The sequence below is a fragment of the Somniosus microcephalus genome, chromosome 8, assembly GCF_052327205.1.
Source record: "Somniosus microcephalus isolate GS21.2 chromosome 8, FLI_Smic_1.0, whole genome shotgun sequence".
Taxonomy (NCBI): domain Eukaryota; kingdom Metazoa; phylum Chordata; class Chondrichthyes; order Squaliformes; family Somniosidae; genus Somniosus; species Somniosus microcephalus.
Window position 1 is genome coordinate 229454673 of NC_140994.1, and position 20058 is coordinate 229474730.

Genomic DNA, 20058 nt, shown 5'->3' on the forward strand with positions numbered 1-20058 from the left:
GGACAATGCCAGCGTTTACAGGACGATGCCAGCGTTTACAGGACGATGCCAGCGTTTACAGGACTATGCCAGCGTTTACAGGATGATGCCAGCGTTTACAGGACTATGCCAGTGTTTACAGGACTATGCCAGTGTTTACAGGACTATGCCAGTGTTTACAGGACGATGCCAGTGTTTACAGGACGATGCCAGTGTTTACAGGACGATGCCAGTGTTTACAGGACGATGCCAGTGTTTACAGGACTATGCCAGTGTTTACAGGACTATGCCAGTGTTTACAGGACTATGCCAGTGTTTATGCTCCACATGAGCCTCCTCCCATGCTATTTACGTCATCTCACCCTATCGACATATTCTTCTATTCATTTCTCCCTCATTTACTTCTCTAGCTTCCCCAACTATGCATCTATGCTATAACAAAAACAGAAAATGCTGGATTTTACCAACCTCGGTGGGTCCGTGGCTGGTGACGTCGGTGGCGGGTCCCGGCCTCGTTGCTGGCTCCAGCCCGCTGTCCGAAAGTATTTTCCCCTGATTGGGCTTGTTAAGCCCACCCTGGGGGGTTCCTGGCCAATTGAAGGAAGCGGGTCTGATGACATCATTTGATGACACGTCATCAACTGATTTCCTTAAAGGGGCCATGTGCAAATTAATTTTGACATTTGTGCCATCAGTGTTCTACAGCATTGAGGTGCTGCAAATACTGACAAGCACTGCACAAAGGTGCATGGCTGCACCCAGACTCTCCCATGGCTCCCTCCATATGCTTATGGAGTGGGGCAGGGAGTTAAAGTGACAGATGACCGGAAGCTCGGGGTCACGCTTGCGGACTGAACGGAGGTGTTCCACAAAGCGGTCACGCAATCTGCATTTGCTCTCCCCAATGTAGAGGAGACCGCGTCATAAGCAGCGAATACAGTACACTAAATTGAAAGAGGTACAAGTAAATTGCTGTTTCACCTGAAAGGAATGTTTGGGGCCCTGGATGATGGGAAGGGAGGTGGTCAAAAGGAAGGTGTTGCATGTCCTGTGCTTGCACGGGAAGGTGCCGTGGGAAAGGGAGCGGGTGTTGGGGGTGATAGAGGAGTGAACCAGGGTGTCGAGGAGGGAACAGTCCCTCTCAATCTGCAAGCGTGACCCCGAGCTTCCGGTCGCTTGTCATTTTAATTCTCCGCCACACTCCCACTCTGACCTCTCTGTCCTTGGCCTCCTACACTGTTCCAATGAAGCTCAACAAACAGCACCTCATCTTTCTATTAGGCACTTTACAGCCTTCCGGACTCAACACTGAGTTCAACAATTTCAGATAATAACCACTGACCCCATTTTTTTAGACAACAGCTGTTGGTAATGGTTCTGCTATTCCCATTTACACCTCCTCTAGACACATCTTTTGTTTCTTTACTTGTCCTATTACCATCTCCTTTCGCCTTGCACCATCATCCCTTTTGTCATTTAATCTCTCCAGCCTTCCACCCTATCACAGACCATCCCTTTTGTTCTTTCTTCCCCTGCCCACTTTCCCTTCCTCTGTACTTGTTTAAAACCTGTTACATCTCGAACGTTTTCCAGTTCTGATGAAAGGTCATCGACCTGAAACGTTAATATCTTACATGTATGGCCCCTAGTTTTGGATTCCCCCACAAGTGAAAACATCTTCTCTACATCTACCCTATCGAACCCCTTCTTAATTTTAAAGATCTCTATGAGTTCACCTCTCAGTCTTCTCTTTTCCTATTAGAAGGTCCACTATAGTCAATAGAGGAGCCTGAATATCTGATAAGAAAAATCCAATCCGACCAATTTGTCACACTGAGGACTGACTAAACTGTGCTGACAATGTTTAATGTTCATTTGCTCCTATAACCCATTTTGCAGCTTCTCCTCAATGACCTTCTCAAATCTCTCATCATCTCTCAGGCTAATATTGCATTTTGCCCAGAGGTGTTAAACAATAGCCAGGGGGGATGGAAGGAGATGGACACGGTCATATATTAACTTTGACAAAAGAAAATAATGCAGACGAATTTGCGACCAGGGAATAAGAAATATGTAGCAGAGTTTGGGAAGCTGGTAGTCCATTAACAGGAATGCTTGGTTAGGGACAGCACACTTTCCTCACACTTTCCTGGTTTATAGAGATAGTCCAGGCTGGAAGAGAAGGCCTCTAATAAATATGGGATCTGTCACAATTTAACTCCTAAGAAATGTTATATATTTCTAGTATATATCTATGAGATGTGAAGGGTCACTTTAAATTTGGTTACTACATGATTGCTTTCTCCAGGCTGGAATGGTAAATATTACAGTATGATTTGCAAAATAACACTTCAAAGGCATTGGCAGGGAAATTGGACCCTGTTTTGTCCATTTTTGGGTGTAAGATTAAGGTAAAAAAATTGATCAATTTTGCGGAGTTATGTTCTATATTTCAAGGACGCCTGAAATGTGTCCGACCCCATATTGGGTCAGGCGATATTCAGGCACCCCTGGTAGCCACCTAAAAGGGGCATTAGGCCGCTTGCATATATTAATGACTAATCTACTGGAATTTTTTGAGGATGTAACTGGTAAAATATATAAGGGAGAACCAGTGGATGTGGTGTATTTGGACTTTCGATAAGGTCCCGCATAAGAGATTAGCGTGTAAAGTTAAGGCACATGGGATTGGGGGCAAGGTATTGACTTGGATAGAGAACTGGTTGGCAGACAGAAAGCAAAGAGTTGGAATAAACGGGTCTTTTTCTGAGTGGCAGGCAGTGACTAGTGGGGTACCGCAGGGATCGGTCCTTGGACCCCAGCTATTCACATTGGCCCAGAAATTCGGGTCTCCACGGGTGAGTATGCACAGGGTACTCACCCGTAGGCCGAATGGAAGTGCCGGTTTTCTGCATGCACTGCGCATGCGCAGGAAACCGGCACTTCCGATCCTCTGAACGAAGGGGTTCAGAGGTCGAACGCGCGCGCAGGGGAGGCTGCGCGTGCGCTTTAAACTTAAGTTTTTTTTTTACAGGTTTTCCCGGGAGGGTAAGCCTGCAGGATTTACACATTTAAAAAGCAGGCGTAAGGGCCTGCTTTTTGCAAGGTAAGTGGTCAATTAATTAAAATTAAAACAGTTTTTCCACAGGTTTATTATTTTTAAATACTTTAAAGCAAGGTAAGTTTATTTTTAGCCCCGTTAGAATATAAAATTATTTTTTTCAAAAATTTAAATTATTGTTTAAAATAGTTATTTAATGTAATTTATAGTTTATTTAAAAAGTGTGATTTAAAAAAAAAATTATTTGAAGGTTTACTGCTATTTTGGGGCCTGTAGTATTTATAGGTTTTGACAGGCCTTCCTGTCAATCTTATGAATGGGCTTTTCCCTCCTCCGATTGGCTGCCCATGGCTCACATGATCCCAGGGGACGCATCGCACTAACTACACCCCTGGGACACGCAAGCACAGCGCGCCGGCAGCTGGGCCAGGCCCCGGAGCGGAATTCCAGGGGGCCCTACAGCTCAACTGCCGGCACGCAAGGTAAGTGCAGGTCAGGGGCTTACACTCACGGGAAGCCCCCGACCCGAATTTCTGGGCCAATATATATTAATGATCTAGACAAGGGAACTAGATGTAACATCACCAAATTTGCAGACGACACAAAGCTGGGTGGGCGTGTGTGCTGTGAGGAGGATGCCGAGAAACTCCAGGATGATTTGGACAGATTGGGTGATTGAGCAGAAGCATGGCAGATGCAATATAATGTGGATAAATGTGAAGTTATCCACTTTGGTGCCAAAAACAAGAAGGCAGATTATTATCTGAATGGCAATAGATTGGGAGAAGGGGAAGTGCAGCAAGACCTGGGTGTCCTTGTGCACCAGTTGCTGAAGGTAAGCATGCAGGTGCAGCAGGCAGTTAAGAAGGCAAATGGTATGTTGGCCTTCGTAGCAAGAGGGTTTGAGTACAGGAACAAGGATGTCTTGCTGCAGTTGTACAGGGCCTTGGTGAGACTGCATCTTGAGTATTGTATGCAGTTTTGGTCGCCTTATCTGAGGAAGGATGTTCTTGCCATGGAAGGAGTTCAGCGAAGATTCACCAGGCTGATACCTGGGATGGCAGGAATGACGTATGTGGAGAGATTGGGTCGATTGGGCTTGTACTCGCTGGAGTTTAGAAGAATGAGAGGGGATCTCATTGAAACTTATAAAATTCTGACAGGACTGGGCAGACTAGATGCAGGAAGGATGTTCCCGATGGTCAGGGAGTCCAGAACCAGGGGTCACAGTCTAAGGATAAGGGGTAGGCCATTTAGGACAGAAATGAGGAGGAATTTCTTCACCCAGTGAGTGGTGAACCTGTGGAATTCTCTACCACAGAAGGCAGTAGAGGCCAATTCATTACATATATTCAAGAAGGAGTTGGATATATTTCTTAAGGCTAAAGGGATCAAGAGGTATGGGGAGAAAGCAGGGACCGGGTACTGAATTTGGATGATCAGCCATGATCGCATTGAATGGCGGAGCAGGCTCGAGGGGCCGAATGGCCTACTCCTGCTCCTATCTTCTATGTTTCGTAACGCCTGCTCCAGAACCCATCTCCTAAATTGGTCAGGGCTGAGCGGCGCATGAGCCGGGCGTGCTCTGCTCAGGTTTTCCTGCATTTGTTGTGGCCTAACCCGTGACTGCCAACAAAAAAGTCAGGTTTTTAATATATACTTATGTTCACATAGGTCAGGGAGGTGCACTGCTGCAGGCACCTGCTGGCCCAAGCTAGGCTCCCTCCCATTCTCCTCCCTCCTCCAATCCCAGGACATACCCAAAGGCTGCTGCTGACCAGGTAGATGGCCCAAATTGAAGGCCAGCTGCCACTGGAGGCACAACAGGCCCCTGCAGTTCATCGGAAATATGCTGATGAGGTTCGAGGCCGAATTTCAGGCGACAGCCTCGGACCTCTGGCCTCTGGCGTGCACTCTTTGTGCGCCAATCATTTCAGGCCTGACAACAGGCCTGATCGAATTTCTAGGTCATTACTCCTAGATGAATACATTGTGACTGCAAAGCATGTAGAAATAACCAAAAACAGACTGCATACTTTGTTTCAAAATCTATCAAATTAATGTAAAATGCTTGGTAACACGTGCAAACGGGCTGGGGTCTCAGACGCACATGGGGAGAGATCAAGAAACCATCACATTAATTAGCTAAACTTGATTCAACTATACAAGGTACTTTTTTGTTTTCCTCTATCCCAGTTTCTAGCTTCAAAGGAGATGAGAGGTTTACCCCAGGCAGCATGGTCCGAGTTCACCAGTTCTATCATTGTAATGCAACTCGTGGAGATGCTTCTCATAGAGCATTGTGGGCCATTACAAACAACCAAGTGTAAAAGTACCAGTAAAGAAAGGGAAATATTGACGTTCCAGGCCGAGCCCTTTGTCAGGACTGGAATCAGTAATGTCACCATTTTCCTTTTTTAACACATACTAACTGACTGTTTTTGATATTTTCCGTTTTTGTTTCAAATTTCCAGCATCTATGTTATGTTGTTCTTTTAAAAAAAATAAAAGTTACTGTAGAGGTTTAGTATTATGAGGAGAATTAGGAAAGTGTCATCTCTTTTTATTATTGTTGAAGGAGCGCGAGTTAAAAGTTCTGAAAAAACAGCTTAGGGTTGTGGTACAGTCCATTGCTGCTATGTATTTGTTATTTCTAATGAACTTGTTCTATACTTTATAACCCAACCCACAATCTTATCTCTGTAACCTCCTCCAGCCCTACAACCCTCCGAGAATTCTCTGTTCCTCCAATTCTGTCCTCTTGTGCATCCCCAATATCCTTCGCCCCACCATTGGCGGCCGTGCCTTCTGCTGTCTAATCATAATCATAATCATAATCATAATCAACTTTATTGTCATTGCTAGTGCACAAGTGCAGTACAACGAAATGTAGTCTTGCGGCTCCCGAGAGTGTACATTTAGATTAAGACATTTAACATTCAACATTCATTTGGCTTGTAATACATAAACATAATAAAGTGCATTGACAGATGTGCAGGCTTTAGTGTTTATTTGTAGAGTTCAGTAGGATGACAGCCCTGGGAAAGAAGCTGTTCCTAAATCTGGTCGTTCGGGTGCGAATGCATCTGTAGCATCTCCCAGATGGCAGGAGGGCGAACAGACTGTGGCTGGGGTGGGTAGGGTCTTTGATGATGGTCAGTGACCTCCGTAAACAGCGTTTCTGGTAGATGTTCTCTATGGTCGATAGCCGGGTGCCGGTAATGCGTTGGGCAGTTTTGACTACCCGCTGCAGGGCTTTCCGGTCACAGGAGCTACAGCTGCCATACCACACTGTGATACAGTTCGTCAGGATGCTCTCTATTGTGCAGCAGTAAAAGTTAGAGAGGATCAGGGGTGACAGGCTACATCCCTTCAGCCTCCTTAGGAAATATAGGCGCTGCTGGGCCTTCTTTACCAAAGAGGAGGTATTGAGGGACCAGGAGAGGTCTTCCGTGATGCGGACTCCGAAGAACTTAAAGCTGTCCACCCTTTCCACCACAGCCCCATTGATGTGGATGGGGGTGTGACTTCCGCCTTTAGACTTCCTGAAGTCCACAATGATTTCTTTGGTTTTCTTGATGTTAAGGGCCAGGTTGTTATCGGCGCACCACTTCACGAGATGCTGGACCTCCTCCCTGTAGGCTAACTCATCGTTGTTGGTGATCTGGCCAACCTCCGTGGTATCATCCGCAAACTTGATGATGGTGTTGGAACCATGAACAGCCACACAGTCGTGGGTGAAGAGGGAGTAGAGGAGGGGGCTCAGCACACAACCTTGTGGGGCCTCCACCTTTCCTCCATAAACCTCTCTGGCCCTCCACCTTTCTCTCCTCCTTTTAGTTGCTCCTTAAAACCTACCTCTTTGACAAAGCTTTTGGTCACCTATCCTAATATCTCCTTATCGCTTATTTATTCTTCTGCTTTCTGAAGTCTGCGAACTCTCAAGAGGGTTCAAGTCCTATCTAGTAAGCTAAAAACAGTAACAAGAGACTCTGTTCAATACATAAGCAATGCTGCCTTACCGGATATTGGACGTGTAAAGTCACACTCGGGTTCGTAGGGAGTGAGGACTCGCTTACGGGAATGACCTTTGGCATGGAGATGTCTCCCAGTCCAGCAATGCCTCAATTTAAAATTCTCATCCTTGTGTACAAATCCCTCCATGGTCTTGCCCTTGCCTATCTCTGTAACCTCCTTCGCCCCACCATTGGGCCTTCTGCTGTCTAGGATCTACACTCTGGAATTTTCTCCCTAACCTCTTTGGCCCTCCACCTTTCCCTCCTCCTTTAAGATGCTCCCTAAAACCTACCTCTTTGACCAAGCTTTTGGTCACCTGTCCTAATATCTCCTTATGTGGCTCGGTGTCAAATTTTGTCTGATAACGCTCCTATGAAGCACCTTGGGACTTTTACTGCATTAAATATACATGCAAGTTGTTATTGTACAGCACCAGAGAAATATCTACATAACAGGCCTATTGATGCTTTACGGGCATGGCTCCTTGCAAGCATTGATTTTGGACTCAGGTTTTTGCAAGCTTTCACAGGTCATGTTATTTGTTGGAGTTTGCTTAATAGAAATGAATGGATAAAGAGAACAGATTGCTTTCCCTAGTTGCGCTTACTTTTGCCCAGCCACAATGTGATGTGTGGACTATCACTCCTGGTCACTGGAAGTGCATGGGCTGATATTGGGTGAGCGCAAAATCAGGTTCAGCTGTGATGGCCCCCATGGGTGAACAGGCTGTCAGAGCTCATTGTCTACGGTTACACTCACACATGACGACTGTCAACTTGGGTGAGGTGCCAGAAGAGTTCCAGCACGGGTGGAACTGTATCTGAGCATGAGTTAGTGCTTCGCAGAAGTGTGGGATCAGGCAAGAAAACAAGGGAGAACATCACAGGCTGAGTCCCACGATTGGCTTACTTGCCTATTTTCCAGGTGCAGTCCAGCACAATCAACACCTAAAAACAGATGACCTTGTCATTATCACATTGCCGTTCGTGGGAGCTTGCTGTGCACAACTCGGCCGCCGGGTTTCTTACATTGCCACAGTGACTACACTTCAAAAGTGCTTCATTGGCTGTAAAGCGCTTTGGGACGCCCTGAGATTGTGAAAGAGGCTATATAAATGCAAAGCTTTCTTTCTTTATTATTATAAATCTTCAATAACTTTCTGTTATTTTTTGAGTTACTACCTTGTGTTTTGCCTCCCTCCCTGTGTTTAAAAATCTCTGCTTGGGCTGACACATTCATTACATGCTAGAACATCCATGAGAGGAACCTCAATAAAATCGAAATCTGCAGCGATCAACAGAATGCCGCATTTTCAAGCAAACAACTGGATTTATAACAGTTTTCAGGATTGAGATTCTGTGGTGCAGAAGAGCAAGACATTATTTATACGTAATGAGTAGCCTTGTCAGGTCTCATTTATTGTGTGCAAGACTCACACATTCAAAGCCTCTCTCATGCATTCATGCAATAATGCCAGAATGTCACTGTAAACGGTGCCTTGTTTCCTTTCTGAAGTTGCAGAAAAGAGTGACAGAATTGACTGCACACTTCTAGCCTCTTCCTGACAAAGTGAGACAGCTTTCATTTGTCATCTGTCTGTCATGTAAGCATTCTCCTCGCCACTGTTCCCACGGCAGCAAGCAGGCACCTCGTGACAGACCCGAGGGCAGCGTGCATTCTTCTCATCAGTGCCCTCCACAGCAAGTGCTCCTTGTTAACCGTCCTGTGAGCAGCAAGTGCACACCTTCTCATTGTTCCCACGGCAGCGAGCAAGCTCCTCATGATAGTCCTGAGCGGCAAGGAAGCTCCTCACCACTACCGATAGCAGCAAACATCATCTCATTAATCCCCCCACAGTAAGCACACTCCTCGCAACTGTCCTGAGAACAGCAGGCACACTGCTCATTGTTATCCCCACACTAGGCGTGCTCCTCATCATTATCAACACAGCAAGTGCGCTCCTCACCAGTGTCCCCATAAGCAAATGAACTCCTCATCACTGTCCCCACAGCACCAAATGCATTCCCACCACTGTCCCCACAGCACCAAATGCATTCCCACCACTGTCCCCACAGCACCAAATGCATTCCCACCACTGTCCCCACAGCATCAAATGCATTCCCACCACTGTCCCACAGCACCAAATGAATTCCCACCACTGTCCCCACAGCACCAAATGCACTCCCACCACTGTCCCCACAGCATCAAATGCATTCCCACCACTGTCCCCACAGCACCAAATGAATTCCCACCACTGTCCCCACAACATCAAATGCATTCCCACCACTGTCCCCACAGCACCAAATGCATTCCCTCCACTGTCCCCACAGCATCAAATGCAATCCCACCACTGTCCCCACAGCACCAAATGCATTCCGTCCACTGTCCCCACAGCATCAAATGCAATCCCACCACTGTCCCCACAGCACCAAATGCATTCCCTCCACTGTCCCCACAGCATCAAATACAATCCCACCACTGTCCCCACAGCACCAAATGCAATCCCACCACTGTCCCCACAGCACCAAATGCATTCCCACCACTGTCCCCACAGCACCAAATGCATTCCCACCACTGTCCCCACAGCACCAAATGCATTCCCACCACTGTCCCCACAGCATCAAATGCAATCCCACCACTGTCCCCACAGCACCAAATGCATTCCCACCACTGTCCCCACAGCACCAAATGCATTCCCACCACTGTCCCCACAGCATCAAATGCATTCCCACCACTGTCCCCACAGCACCAAATGCAATCCCACCACTGTCCCCACAGCACCAAATGAATTCCCACCACTGTCCCCACAGCACCAAATGAATCCCCACCACTGTTCCCACAGCACCAAATGCATTCCTACCACTGTCCCCACAGGAGCAAGCACTTTTATCACTTAGGCCTGCCATTTCAATTTAAACGTTTCATTACAACTCTTTTTTAAAAAAAGAACAAATTGCAAGATGAGAAGTTGGTACCTTCAGCGGCATCTTTACCTGAGTGTGTGAAGGACGAAGGCCTTTCCTAATGTATAAACCAAAAAGTGCATCCTTCCCCAATGAGACATTAAACTTGACGAACTGTGGCCGATCGATGTACAACTGGGATCTCCAGAACACTCCTGGAGGCACTTCCTGTGACACTCTTCGACCGATGTCCACGTCTCCCAAATCAATGCTGCTGTTTTTAACAGCCACTGTCCCTATAAAAATAAAGAGTGACGCCTCAGGGTAACATCCAGCACATACATTTGGACAGGCTAACAGTGAAAGAACAAGGAATTGTAGCTATAGGAGGATCACCATTATATTTGCTCGTTTCATGGCAGTTGCATCCAAAGAAAGCACAGATCTGTTTTCTGTACAGTCTTGACCTTCCTTTTTAGTGCCAAAGTAAAATAAAGGATAACAGTCTGACTGGGTGAATGTATTGTAGTGGCGTGATTGCCACCACTGTCTTCACTGATTGGGGGCGAGGGGTGAGATACTAACCCTGAAATTCGGAACTATTTGTGCAAAGGACACATTCTCCCCTCATGTTTGAAAGAAATTTAGAAAATTTGGGGGTAAATGCGGAGTTCAAACATGATTATTCCATGGTGTGGAGATGCCGGAGTTGGACTGGGGTGGACAAGGGGTAACACATGGGTAACGTATGGGGGGGGTAGTATTAACCTAATCCATCCAGTGGAAAACTGACGGGATTGATTTGGCCTTGTGTTTTATACCCCATTGGATTTATATTCTGTCCAAGTCAATGGAAAGTAAAATCGTGGGAGGTGTAAAATGGGCGGCCGATCTGATCCTGTCAGTTTCCCGCCAGGTGGCTTCGGTTAAAATGATCCCCATAGGATGAGGTATTAGGAGAGACCATTGAAGGAAATGTTATAATCGGGCTCGAGAAGCAACTGAACATGATCCTGGAGAAAGCAGGCGAGGGATATTGGGAGAAGAAAGGAAGGTGGGGTTAAGATCAATTTCCTGATATTTCAGATTTAAGGGTGATTATCATTTGAAGACTGGATGCAGTTGTCAGTGGGATACCAGCTTTTGACCTCTGGAAACATGTGTTCCAATCTGGCCTGGACTGGATAGGGTGAAAGTCTCCCCTCTCTGCAGGCTAGAAAGGTCCCCAAGTGAAATAAATTTGGGGACATCTGATGTGGATGAATTGACAACACAAATGGGCGACTAAATTGTCAGCCTCTCTGTTACTCCATGGATAGTTGATGTAGGAATGGAAATATCATGCCAGTGCAGTTGAGTTGATCTTCAGAGGTGCAGTTAAAGCATATTGTAGAAGAAACTTTACCCTGCCTCTTCCCTATATTTGAGCTGCAAGCGTTTGATGCAAACAACTGGTGCTAAGGGTGGCAAAATGTTCCATTCCTAAGAATGACATTCCCTCATCTACCGAAAGGTTTGGATTGTGCAAACTAGGACAAAAAAATTGGCAGGCAAAAAAAACCTGCTAGAAAAGTTAATGAAGCAACAGATGCAGTGTCTGTCGCACCAGAACCCAGTGACATTTGAGGGCAGTTTTTGGAAGAGGCTGTTCCCAGCTTTTCCAGGAAATCAGCCTGCCAGAACACTCCCCAATGTGACAATAGCACATCTAAACCTACAAGACAGAATATTGCAATAAAGAATGGAGCTGAGGAGAAGAGAGTATTTTGTACACCAAGACCTTCTCTATTGGAGTGTGTCGGTGGGTACGGGTCAGCAATTCAGGTCAGGAGCAATGAAGCTCAGTAACTGTGACTCACCAATAGCTCATTTTGCCAGTACTGAAGTGCTTTTTTAAAAATAATCACAGTATGTTTGTTTAATGGCTTGTTCCTCCTCACAAGCACCAAAATGGCCGACTTACTGATGAGCTAACATGACCAATGGTAACGTGCCTGAGTATTACTACACTAAACAGTTTTTACATAAAGCACTCATGTTATAAAATAGTAATTACTTTATGAATATTTCTTATGCAAGATACATTCTACGGTGCTATGCTTTTCCTGCTTGTCTTCGTATTCATTAAAGTTGATGGAAGAAATAAAACGCTAAATACTCTGACAAAGTTTTAAAATATCTTTTATTCCATTCCTCAATTTGCCTGGTCTCTGACTTTAACTGCGTTGCTTGCAGTTAATCAGTGAAGAGACTCTGATGAATAATTTCATTGTGATCGGCAGGAGAGAGCATGAGCTGCTTTACTTCTACACCACTTTCCACAGCACATTTATAAACAGAATGACTTGCACAGCTGTGCACTGCTACATGAGCCACGCATCCCTCGGGCTAGTGAGACAGTGCGACTGATTCCTTGCAAATTAGTGCAGCTCAATCTACTGTTTTTTCCTAGACATCAATCTCGATCTAAGCTTTGGGACAGAGTAACTCCGGGAATGCTGTGCTCTTTTGGCCAATTTGCACTACAGTTCTGCTAAATAGGAAGCAGATTTTCCACAACTCTTTCTAATATGCTTTTAGGAACAGCTGATCTGAAGCGTGTTCTAGTACAAAAAGCGGAGGTATTTCGAAATAACCTGCAAAGGAACGGGGGAAAAGAGATCCAGGGAGAGAAGAGGATCATAACTGGAGGGAGAGATGGGGGCGAAAAGGGGAAAAGTACTGGAGGGAGAGAAGGGGAAAACAACTGGAGGGAGAGAAGGAAAAAAGAACTGGAGGGAGAGAAGGAGAAAACAACTGGAGGGAGAGAAGGAGAAAACAACTGGAGGGAGAGAAGGAGAAAGTACTGGAGGGAGAGAAGGAGAAGAACTGGAGGGAGAGAAGGAGAAAGGTACTGGAGGGAGAGAAGGAGAAAACAACTGGAGGGAGAGAAGGAGAAGAACTGGAGGGAGAGAAGGAGAAAAGTACTGGAGGGAGAGAAGGAGAAAAGTACTGGAGGGAGAGAAGGAGAAGAACTGGAGGGAGAGAAGGAGAAAGGTACTGGAGGGAGAGAAGGAGAAAACAACTGGAGGGAGAGAAGGAGAAGAACTGAAGGGAGAGAAGGAGAAAAGTACTGGAGGGAGAGAAGGAGAAAAGTACTGGAGGGAGAGGAGAAAACAACTGGAGGGAGAGAAGGAAAAGTACTGGAGGGAGAGAAGGAGAACACAACTGGAGGGAGAGAAGGAGAAAAGAACTGGAGGGAGAGAAGGAGAAAAGTACTGGAGGGAGAGAAGGAGAAAAGTACTGGAGGGAGAGAAGGAGAAAACAACTGGAGGGAGAGAAGGAGAAAAGAACTGGAGGGAGAGAAGGAGAAAAGAACTGGAGGGAGAGAAGGAGAAAAGAACTGGAGGGAGAGAAGGAGAAAAGAACTGGAGGGAGAGAAGGAGAAAAGTACTGGAGGGAGAGAAGGAGAAAAGAACTGGAGGGAGAGAAGGAGAAAAGAACTGGAGGGAGAGAAGGAGAAAAGTACTGGAGGGAGAGAAGGAGAAAAGAACTGGAGGGAGAGTAGGAGAAGAACTGGAGGGAGAGAAGGGGAATTTGCTGCGGGGATGAGTGGAGTGGACCGGAGTACGGGGGTGGAAAGTGTGTGATTGAAGAGAAGGAAGATTTACAAAAGCAAAGGCTCCTTCACACTGAGTGAAACAGATTTTATCAGAACCAGATCCGAGCTACAGGTAATAGACTTTGAAAAACTATCCGCTGCAATGGAAATGTTTGCGTTGAATGACCTGTTAGCCTGTTATATACTCCGATCCCCCAGTGGCGCATTCACGCCACAATTTGCTGGAAGAATAATTAGAATATGCCGCAGCGAGCATAGCGGCAGATCGGGAACGCCAATGGCCAAAGTAAAAACGCACTGTGAAGTATTTAAAATAGATGTTTGAAGGTTGAATGGGCAGAAACAAGCATCGATTTAAATTATAGAAAGCTGATTCGCTTTAAGCACTGTTTGTATATCTATCTGGTTAGTTCATTAGATGGAACAGTGACCTCCCCTCCCCCTTCCCATTGAGGTTGTATGAACAACACGGAAACACGAAGCTTTTAGCCCTGTGCTATTTCTGACTTACTACTTGAATTGTAATAAGATGTAAATGGGCACATTGTCATCAGAATGACCACATTCACAACGCACAGGATTAACAAACCCAATTACATATAAGAAAAGTCATATTCGCATGGTAGTTTAAGGCTAGAAACCGACAACCCACTCCCACCAGATACATATAAAATTTCTATTGCTTTTCACTTTGCACCTGTGAAGCTAGACACTGATAGAACTACACCACTGAATAATAAAAAATACAGCACATAATGAGGGCAACACAATTATTTCTTAAGTTAAACAGTCAACTATGATTCCTGTAATTGCACAAACATACTGAACCCTCCAGGGTGTACCATCTACAAGATGCACTGCAGCAACTTGCAACGGCTTCTTTGGCAGCACCTCCCAAACCCGCGATCTCTACCACCATTAGGACAAGGGCAGCAAGCGCATGGGAACACCATCACCTCCAAGTTCCCCTCCAAGTTACACACCATCCTGACTTGGAAATATATCGCCGTTCCTTCATCGTCACTGGATCAAAATCCTGGAACTCCCTCCCTAACAGCACTGTGGGAGTACCTGCACCACAAGGACTGCAGCGATTCAAGAAGGTGGCTCACCAACATCTTCTCAAGGGCAACTGGGGATGGGCAATAAATGCTGGCCTTGCCAGTGACGCCCACATCCCAGGAACGAATAAAAAAAAGTCCCATTCTGTAATGGTCTAAGTGGCTGTGGTGGTCACAGTGGTGTTCACAGTAAACTCGATCTTGCCATTGATGTTAATGGGGAGCGGGAGGTGCAAGTCTCAGACAATTATGGTGTGGCGTATGTAATGGCTGAAGTTACATGCGCTATAGTTTCCTGGGACTTTTGCACCATCACTTGGACCCTATGACGTAGCTATACCATTACTATTGTAAGACAATTCGAATCTGACAAACCAAATTTGTTTGTAATGTAATCTGTTTATTGTGTTTGACCAAGTCTTTGACACACGCAATGTTGCTAAGCAGCAGACATACATAGAATTAAACATAATTACCTCATTTTTTTCCCCGGGTAGAGACATAGGGCAGGATCTTCATTGAGCCGTGGAGGTGGGATTGGAGGCGTGTGGGGGGTTAAAATCTTCAAATCGGGGGGCATGAACCCATCCCGCCCCCAACCCACCTCCATGCCAGTTTCAAAGGAGGCGGGTACCTGACCCGCACTGGGACCCGTCTCCCCGAGGCGGGAAGGGGATTAGTGCCAATTAACTGCCTGTTAACAGGTAGTTAACTGGCAGTTTTTAGCCTAATCCCTATTTTCATTCTTGAAGTGTGGGATTCCCGACAGCTCCAAACCACGCCAAGTTAGTGAGGCGGGCCGTCGGGCTGATGGGGTTGGAGGGGGTCGAGATGTTTGGTGTTCAGGTGAGTGATGGGTGCATGAGTGCAGAGGTCAGTGTGTTTGGTGTGTTTAACGTGTTTAAAGAAGTTTTACTTACCTTTACAGCCTTCCTTCCTTCAGGTCTCGGGAGTCCCTCATCTCACCAGCACAGAAAGCAGAATGGCCGCGATCTGTCAAAAATTGCAGCATTCAGCTTTCTGTTCAGTGCGGAGCGAGAGTCGGTGGCAATCGCGGAGCAGAGCGGCGGCGGCTGTATAAAAGGCTCCAGAGACCGAGGTCGGCTCTCCAGTCTCCGAGCTCAGAGGGAGGGAGAGAAGTAAAAAGTAATTGAAGTGTGATGTCACCAGAAAGCAGGTAAGTGATTGGTTGGTGAGTATTTCTCTCTTTTAAACTTAAATTCTGTGGTTTATAGTTACTAAGGTCTCTCTGGTGTAGCGGGGACTGTTGGTAAACCATTTAACTGTAGTGTAATTAGTGGGATTGATTGATTTAATTTAATTTCAATTAATTAGAGGGTAACTCATGGCAGGACAGCCCGGCCATGTGGTATGCTTCTCCTGCGATATGTGGGAACTCAGGGACACTTCCTGTGTCCCTGACAACTACGTGTGCAGGAAGTGCATCCAGCTGCAGCTACTGACAGACCACATTGTGGCACTGGAGCTGCGATTGGATGCATACTGGAGCGTTCGCGATGCTCAGGACATCGTGAATAGCACATTTACGGAGTTGGACATACCGCAGGTAGAGGTTGGACAGGCAGAAAGGGAATGGGTGACCAACAGGCAGAGTACCAGGCGCAGGCAGGTAGTGCAGAGGTCCCCTGTGGACACCCCCCTCTCAAACAGATACACCACTTTGAGTGCTGTTGGGGGGGATGGCTTATCAGAGGAAAGCAGCAGCAGCCAACTCCCTGGCACCAGGGGTGGCTCTGCTGCACAGGACGGGAGGAAATAGTGGGGTAGAGCTATAGTAATAGGGGATTCTATTGTAAGGGGAATAGATAGGCATTTCTGCGACTGCAAACAAGACTCCAGGATGGTGTGTTGCCTCCCTGGTGCAAGGGTCAAGGATGTCTCAGAGCGGGTGCAGAACATCTTGGAAGGGGAGGGTGAACAGCCAGTTGTCGTGGTGCATATAGGTACCAACGATATAGGTAAAAAACGGGATGAGGTCCTAAAAGCTGAATATAGGGAGTTAGGAGGTAAATTAAAAAATAGGACCTCAAAGGTAGTAATCTCAGGATTGCTACCAGTGCCATGTGCTAGTCAGAGTAGAAATAGAAGGATATTTCAGATGAATATGTGGCTAGAGGAGTGGTGCAACGGGGAGGGATTCAAGTTCCTGGGACATTGAAACCGGTTCTGGGGGAGGTGGGACCAGTTCAAACCGGACGGTTTGCACCTGAGCAGGGCTGGAACCGATGTCCTAGGGGGAGTGTTTGCTAGTGCTCTGGGGGAGGGTTTAAACTAAAATGGCAGGAGGTTAGGAACCTGAACAGGGAGACAGAGGAAAGGGAAACAAGGATAAAAGCAAAAGATAGGAAGGAGACAAACAAAAGTGGCAGTCAGGGAAATCAACGGTTTAAATCAAACGTGGCCACAGTAAATAATAATTCTAATAGGTCTAAGAGCGTTAAAAAAAACAAGCCTGAAGGCTTTGAGTCTTAATGCGAGGAGCATTCGTAATAAGGTGGATGAATTGGCTGCACAAATAGAAGTAAACGAATATGATTTGGTTGGGATTACGGAAACGTGGCTCAAGGATAGCCAAGGCTGGGAACTCAACATCCAGGGGTATTTGATATTCAGGAAATATAGGCAAAAAGAAAAGGGAGGTGGGGTAGCATTACTGGTTAAAGAAAGGATTAACACAATTGTAAGGAAGGATATTAGCTCTGATGATGTGGAATCTGTATGGGTAGAATTGAGAAATACCAAGGGGCAGAAAACATGAGTGGGAGTGGTATATAAACCTCCAAACAGTAAGGCGGAGGTTAGGGATGGCATGAAAAGGGAAATTAAAGAAGCGTGCAATAAGGGCACAGCAGTCATCATGGGTGACTTTAATCTACATATAGATTGGGCTAACCAAATTAGTAACAATACTGTGGAGGAGGAATTCCTGGAGTGTTTACGGGATGGTTTCCTGGACCAATATGTCGAGGAACCATCCAGAGATCAGGCCATCTTAGACTGGGTACAGGAAACTTTGTGCTATCCGGCACCGACGGGACCGAGCTGTTGCCGTCCCATCAAAACTGCCGGACAAACCAGCGCGAATGTTGAAACATACGGAGATTTTGAGCTCCGTATCTGGCAACAAACCCCGTTGCAGCTTCTAAACAGTTGGCCGTACCTTGCAAGCGTCTCTGTAGCTTAGCAACAGCTTCAGCGAGACCTTGCAGAGCCTGACTGGTGAAAAAAAAGCAACGAAAAGATAAAAAACCTAACGAAACGGCTCCTGATTTTTGCCGGTGGCTCGAGCATTCCAGACAGTTAACCTCCGGATAAACCAAAGTTTCCTGTATTATGTAACGAGAAAGGATTAATTAGCAATCTTGTTGTACGAGGCCCCTTGGGTCGGAGCGATCATAATATGATCAAATTCTTCATTAAGATGGAAAATGAAGAAGTTGACTCAGAGACTAGGGTCCTAAATTTAAATAAAGGAAACTACGATGGTCTGAGGCGCGAGTTGGGTAGGATTGATTGGGGAATGTCACTCAAAGGGTTGACGGTAGATAGGCAATGGCAAACATTCAAAGATTGCATGGATGAATGACAGAATTTGTTCATCTCAGTTTGGCATAAAAATAAAACAAAAAAGGTGACTCAACCGTGGCTAACAAGGGAAATTAGGGATAGCATAAGATCCAAGGAGAGGACATATAAATTGGCCAGAAAAAGCAATAATCCTGAGGATTGGGAGCAGTTTAGGATTCAACAAAGCAGGACAAAGGGATTAATTCAGAGGGGGGAAATAGAATATGAGAGTAAGCTTTCAGGGAACATAAAAACTGACTGTAAAAGCTATGTGAAGAGAAAAAGATTGGTGAAGTCAAGCGTAGGTCCCTTGCAGTCAGAATATGGGGAATTTATAATGGGGAACAAAGAAATGGCTGACCAACTAAATACATATTTTGGTTCTGTCTTCACAAAGGAGGATACAAATAACCTCCCAGAGATGCTGGGGAACATAGGTTCTGATGAAAGGGTGGAACTGAAAGAAATCAGTATTTGTAAGGAAATGGTGTTCAGGAAATTGATGGGATTGAAGGCCGATAAATCCCCAGGGCCTGATAATCTATATCCTAGGGTACTTAAGGAAGTGGCCCTAGAAATAGTAGATGCATTGCTGATCATCTTCCAACATTTGATGGAATCTGGAACAGTACCCATGGATTGGGGGGTAGCTAATGTTATCCCACTATTCAAAAAAGGTGGTAGAGAGAAAACGGGGAATTACAGACCGGTAAGCCTGACATCGGTAGTGGGGAAAATGCTAGAGTCCATTATAAAAGATGTAATAGCAGAGCACTTGGAAAACAGTGACAGGATCGGACAAAGTCAACATGGATTCACAAAAGGTAAATCGTGCTTGACTAATCTACTGGAATTTTTTGAGGATGTAACTGGTAAAATAGATAAGGGAGAACCAGTGGATGTGGTGTATCTGGACTTTCAGAAGGCCTTCGATAAGGTCCCGCATGAGAGATTAGCGTGTAAAGTTAAGGCACATGGGATAGGGGGCAAGGTATTGACTTGGATAGAGAACTGGTTGGCAGATAGAAAGCAGAGTTGGAATAAACGGGTCTTTTTCCGAGTGGCAGGCAGTGACTAGTGGGGTACCGCAGGGATCGGTCCTTGGACCCCAGCTATTCACAATATATATAAATTATCTGGACAAGGGAACTAGATGTAATCTCTCCAAATTTGCAGACGACACAAAGCTGGGTGGACGTGTGTGCTGTGAGGAGAATGTCGAGAAACTCCAGGATGATTTGGGCATGTTGGGTGATTGGGCAGAAACATGGCAGATGCAATATAACGTGGATAAATGTGAGGTTATCCACTTTGGTGGCAAAAACAGGAAGGCAGATTATTATCTGAATGGCAATAGATTGGGAGAAGGGGAAGTGCAACGAGACCTGGGTGCCCTTGTGCACCAGTCGCTGAAGGTAAGTGTAGTGTATGTGCCTTTAAGAGCCCCATGTGTGCTGTAATGCCGGTAATGGCCACTCGGGCTATATAAGCCTGTATACTGTGTTGTATCAGTTAGTTCCCCTCCAGACTTTGTTTAGTAAACACCTATGAAACCAACTCCTGTCTTCAGTGTCTCTATCAGCACACAGACACAACAGTGGCGACAAATTGGAAACGGACTTACCTGCAATTCGGCAGCACCTCAAGGACATCGATTCCTCTGGCGTCCAAAGTTGAAGAAAAATCAAGAAAAAGAAAAAGCTGTGGTTTCACCAGCAGGCCAAGCTGGTGGCAGGTACTGCAATAATCCTTCCTGGGCGTCGGGCTGGGGCTCCAGCAGCTGGCTCTACAGCTGGGCCAAGCAGCGAAAGCGGAGGCAAGCAGTAACAGACGGGGAGGGAGCACTCG

At 46.0% G+C, this 20058-nt stretch overlaps 1 protein-coding gene across 7 annotated transcripts in view; it reads right to left on the reverse strand.

Annotated features, from left to right (window-relative positions):
• The window catches only part of LOC147114145 (teneurin-2-like), a 1360318-nt gene that overhangs the window by 217630 nt on the left and 1122630 nt on the right, over positions 1-20058 (reverse strand). For all 7 annotated transcript variants that reach the window (XM_085995783.1, XM_085995782.1, XM_085995780.1 and 4 more), the window contains one exon: positions 10051-10256. In XM_085995783.1, coding sequence (XP_085851909.1) covers positions 10051-10256 — 206 coding nt within the window. The remainder of the gene's footprint in view (positions 1-10050; positions 10257-20058) is intronic.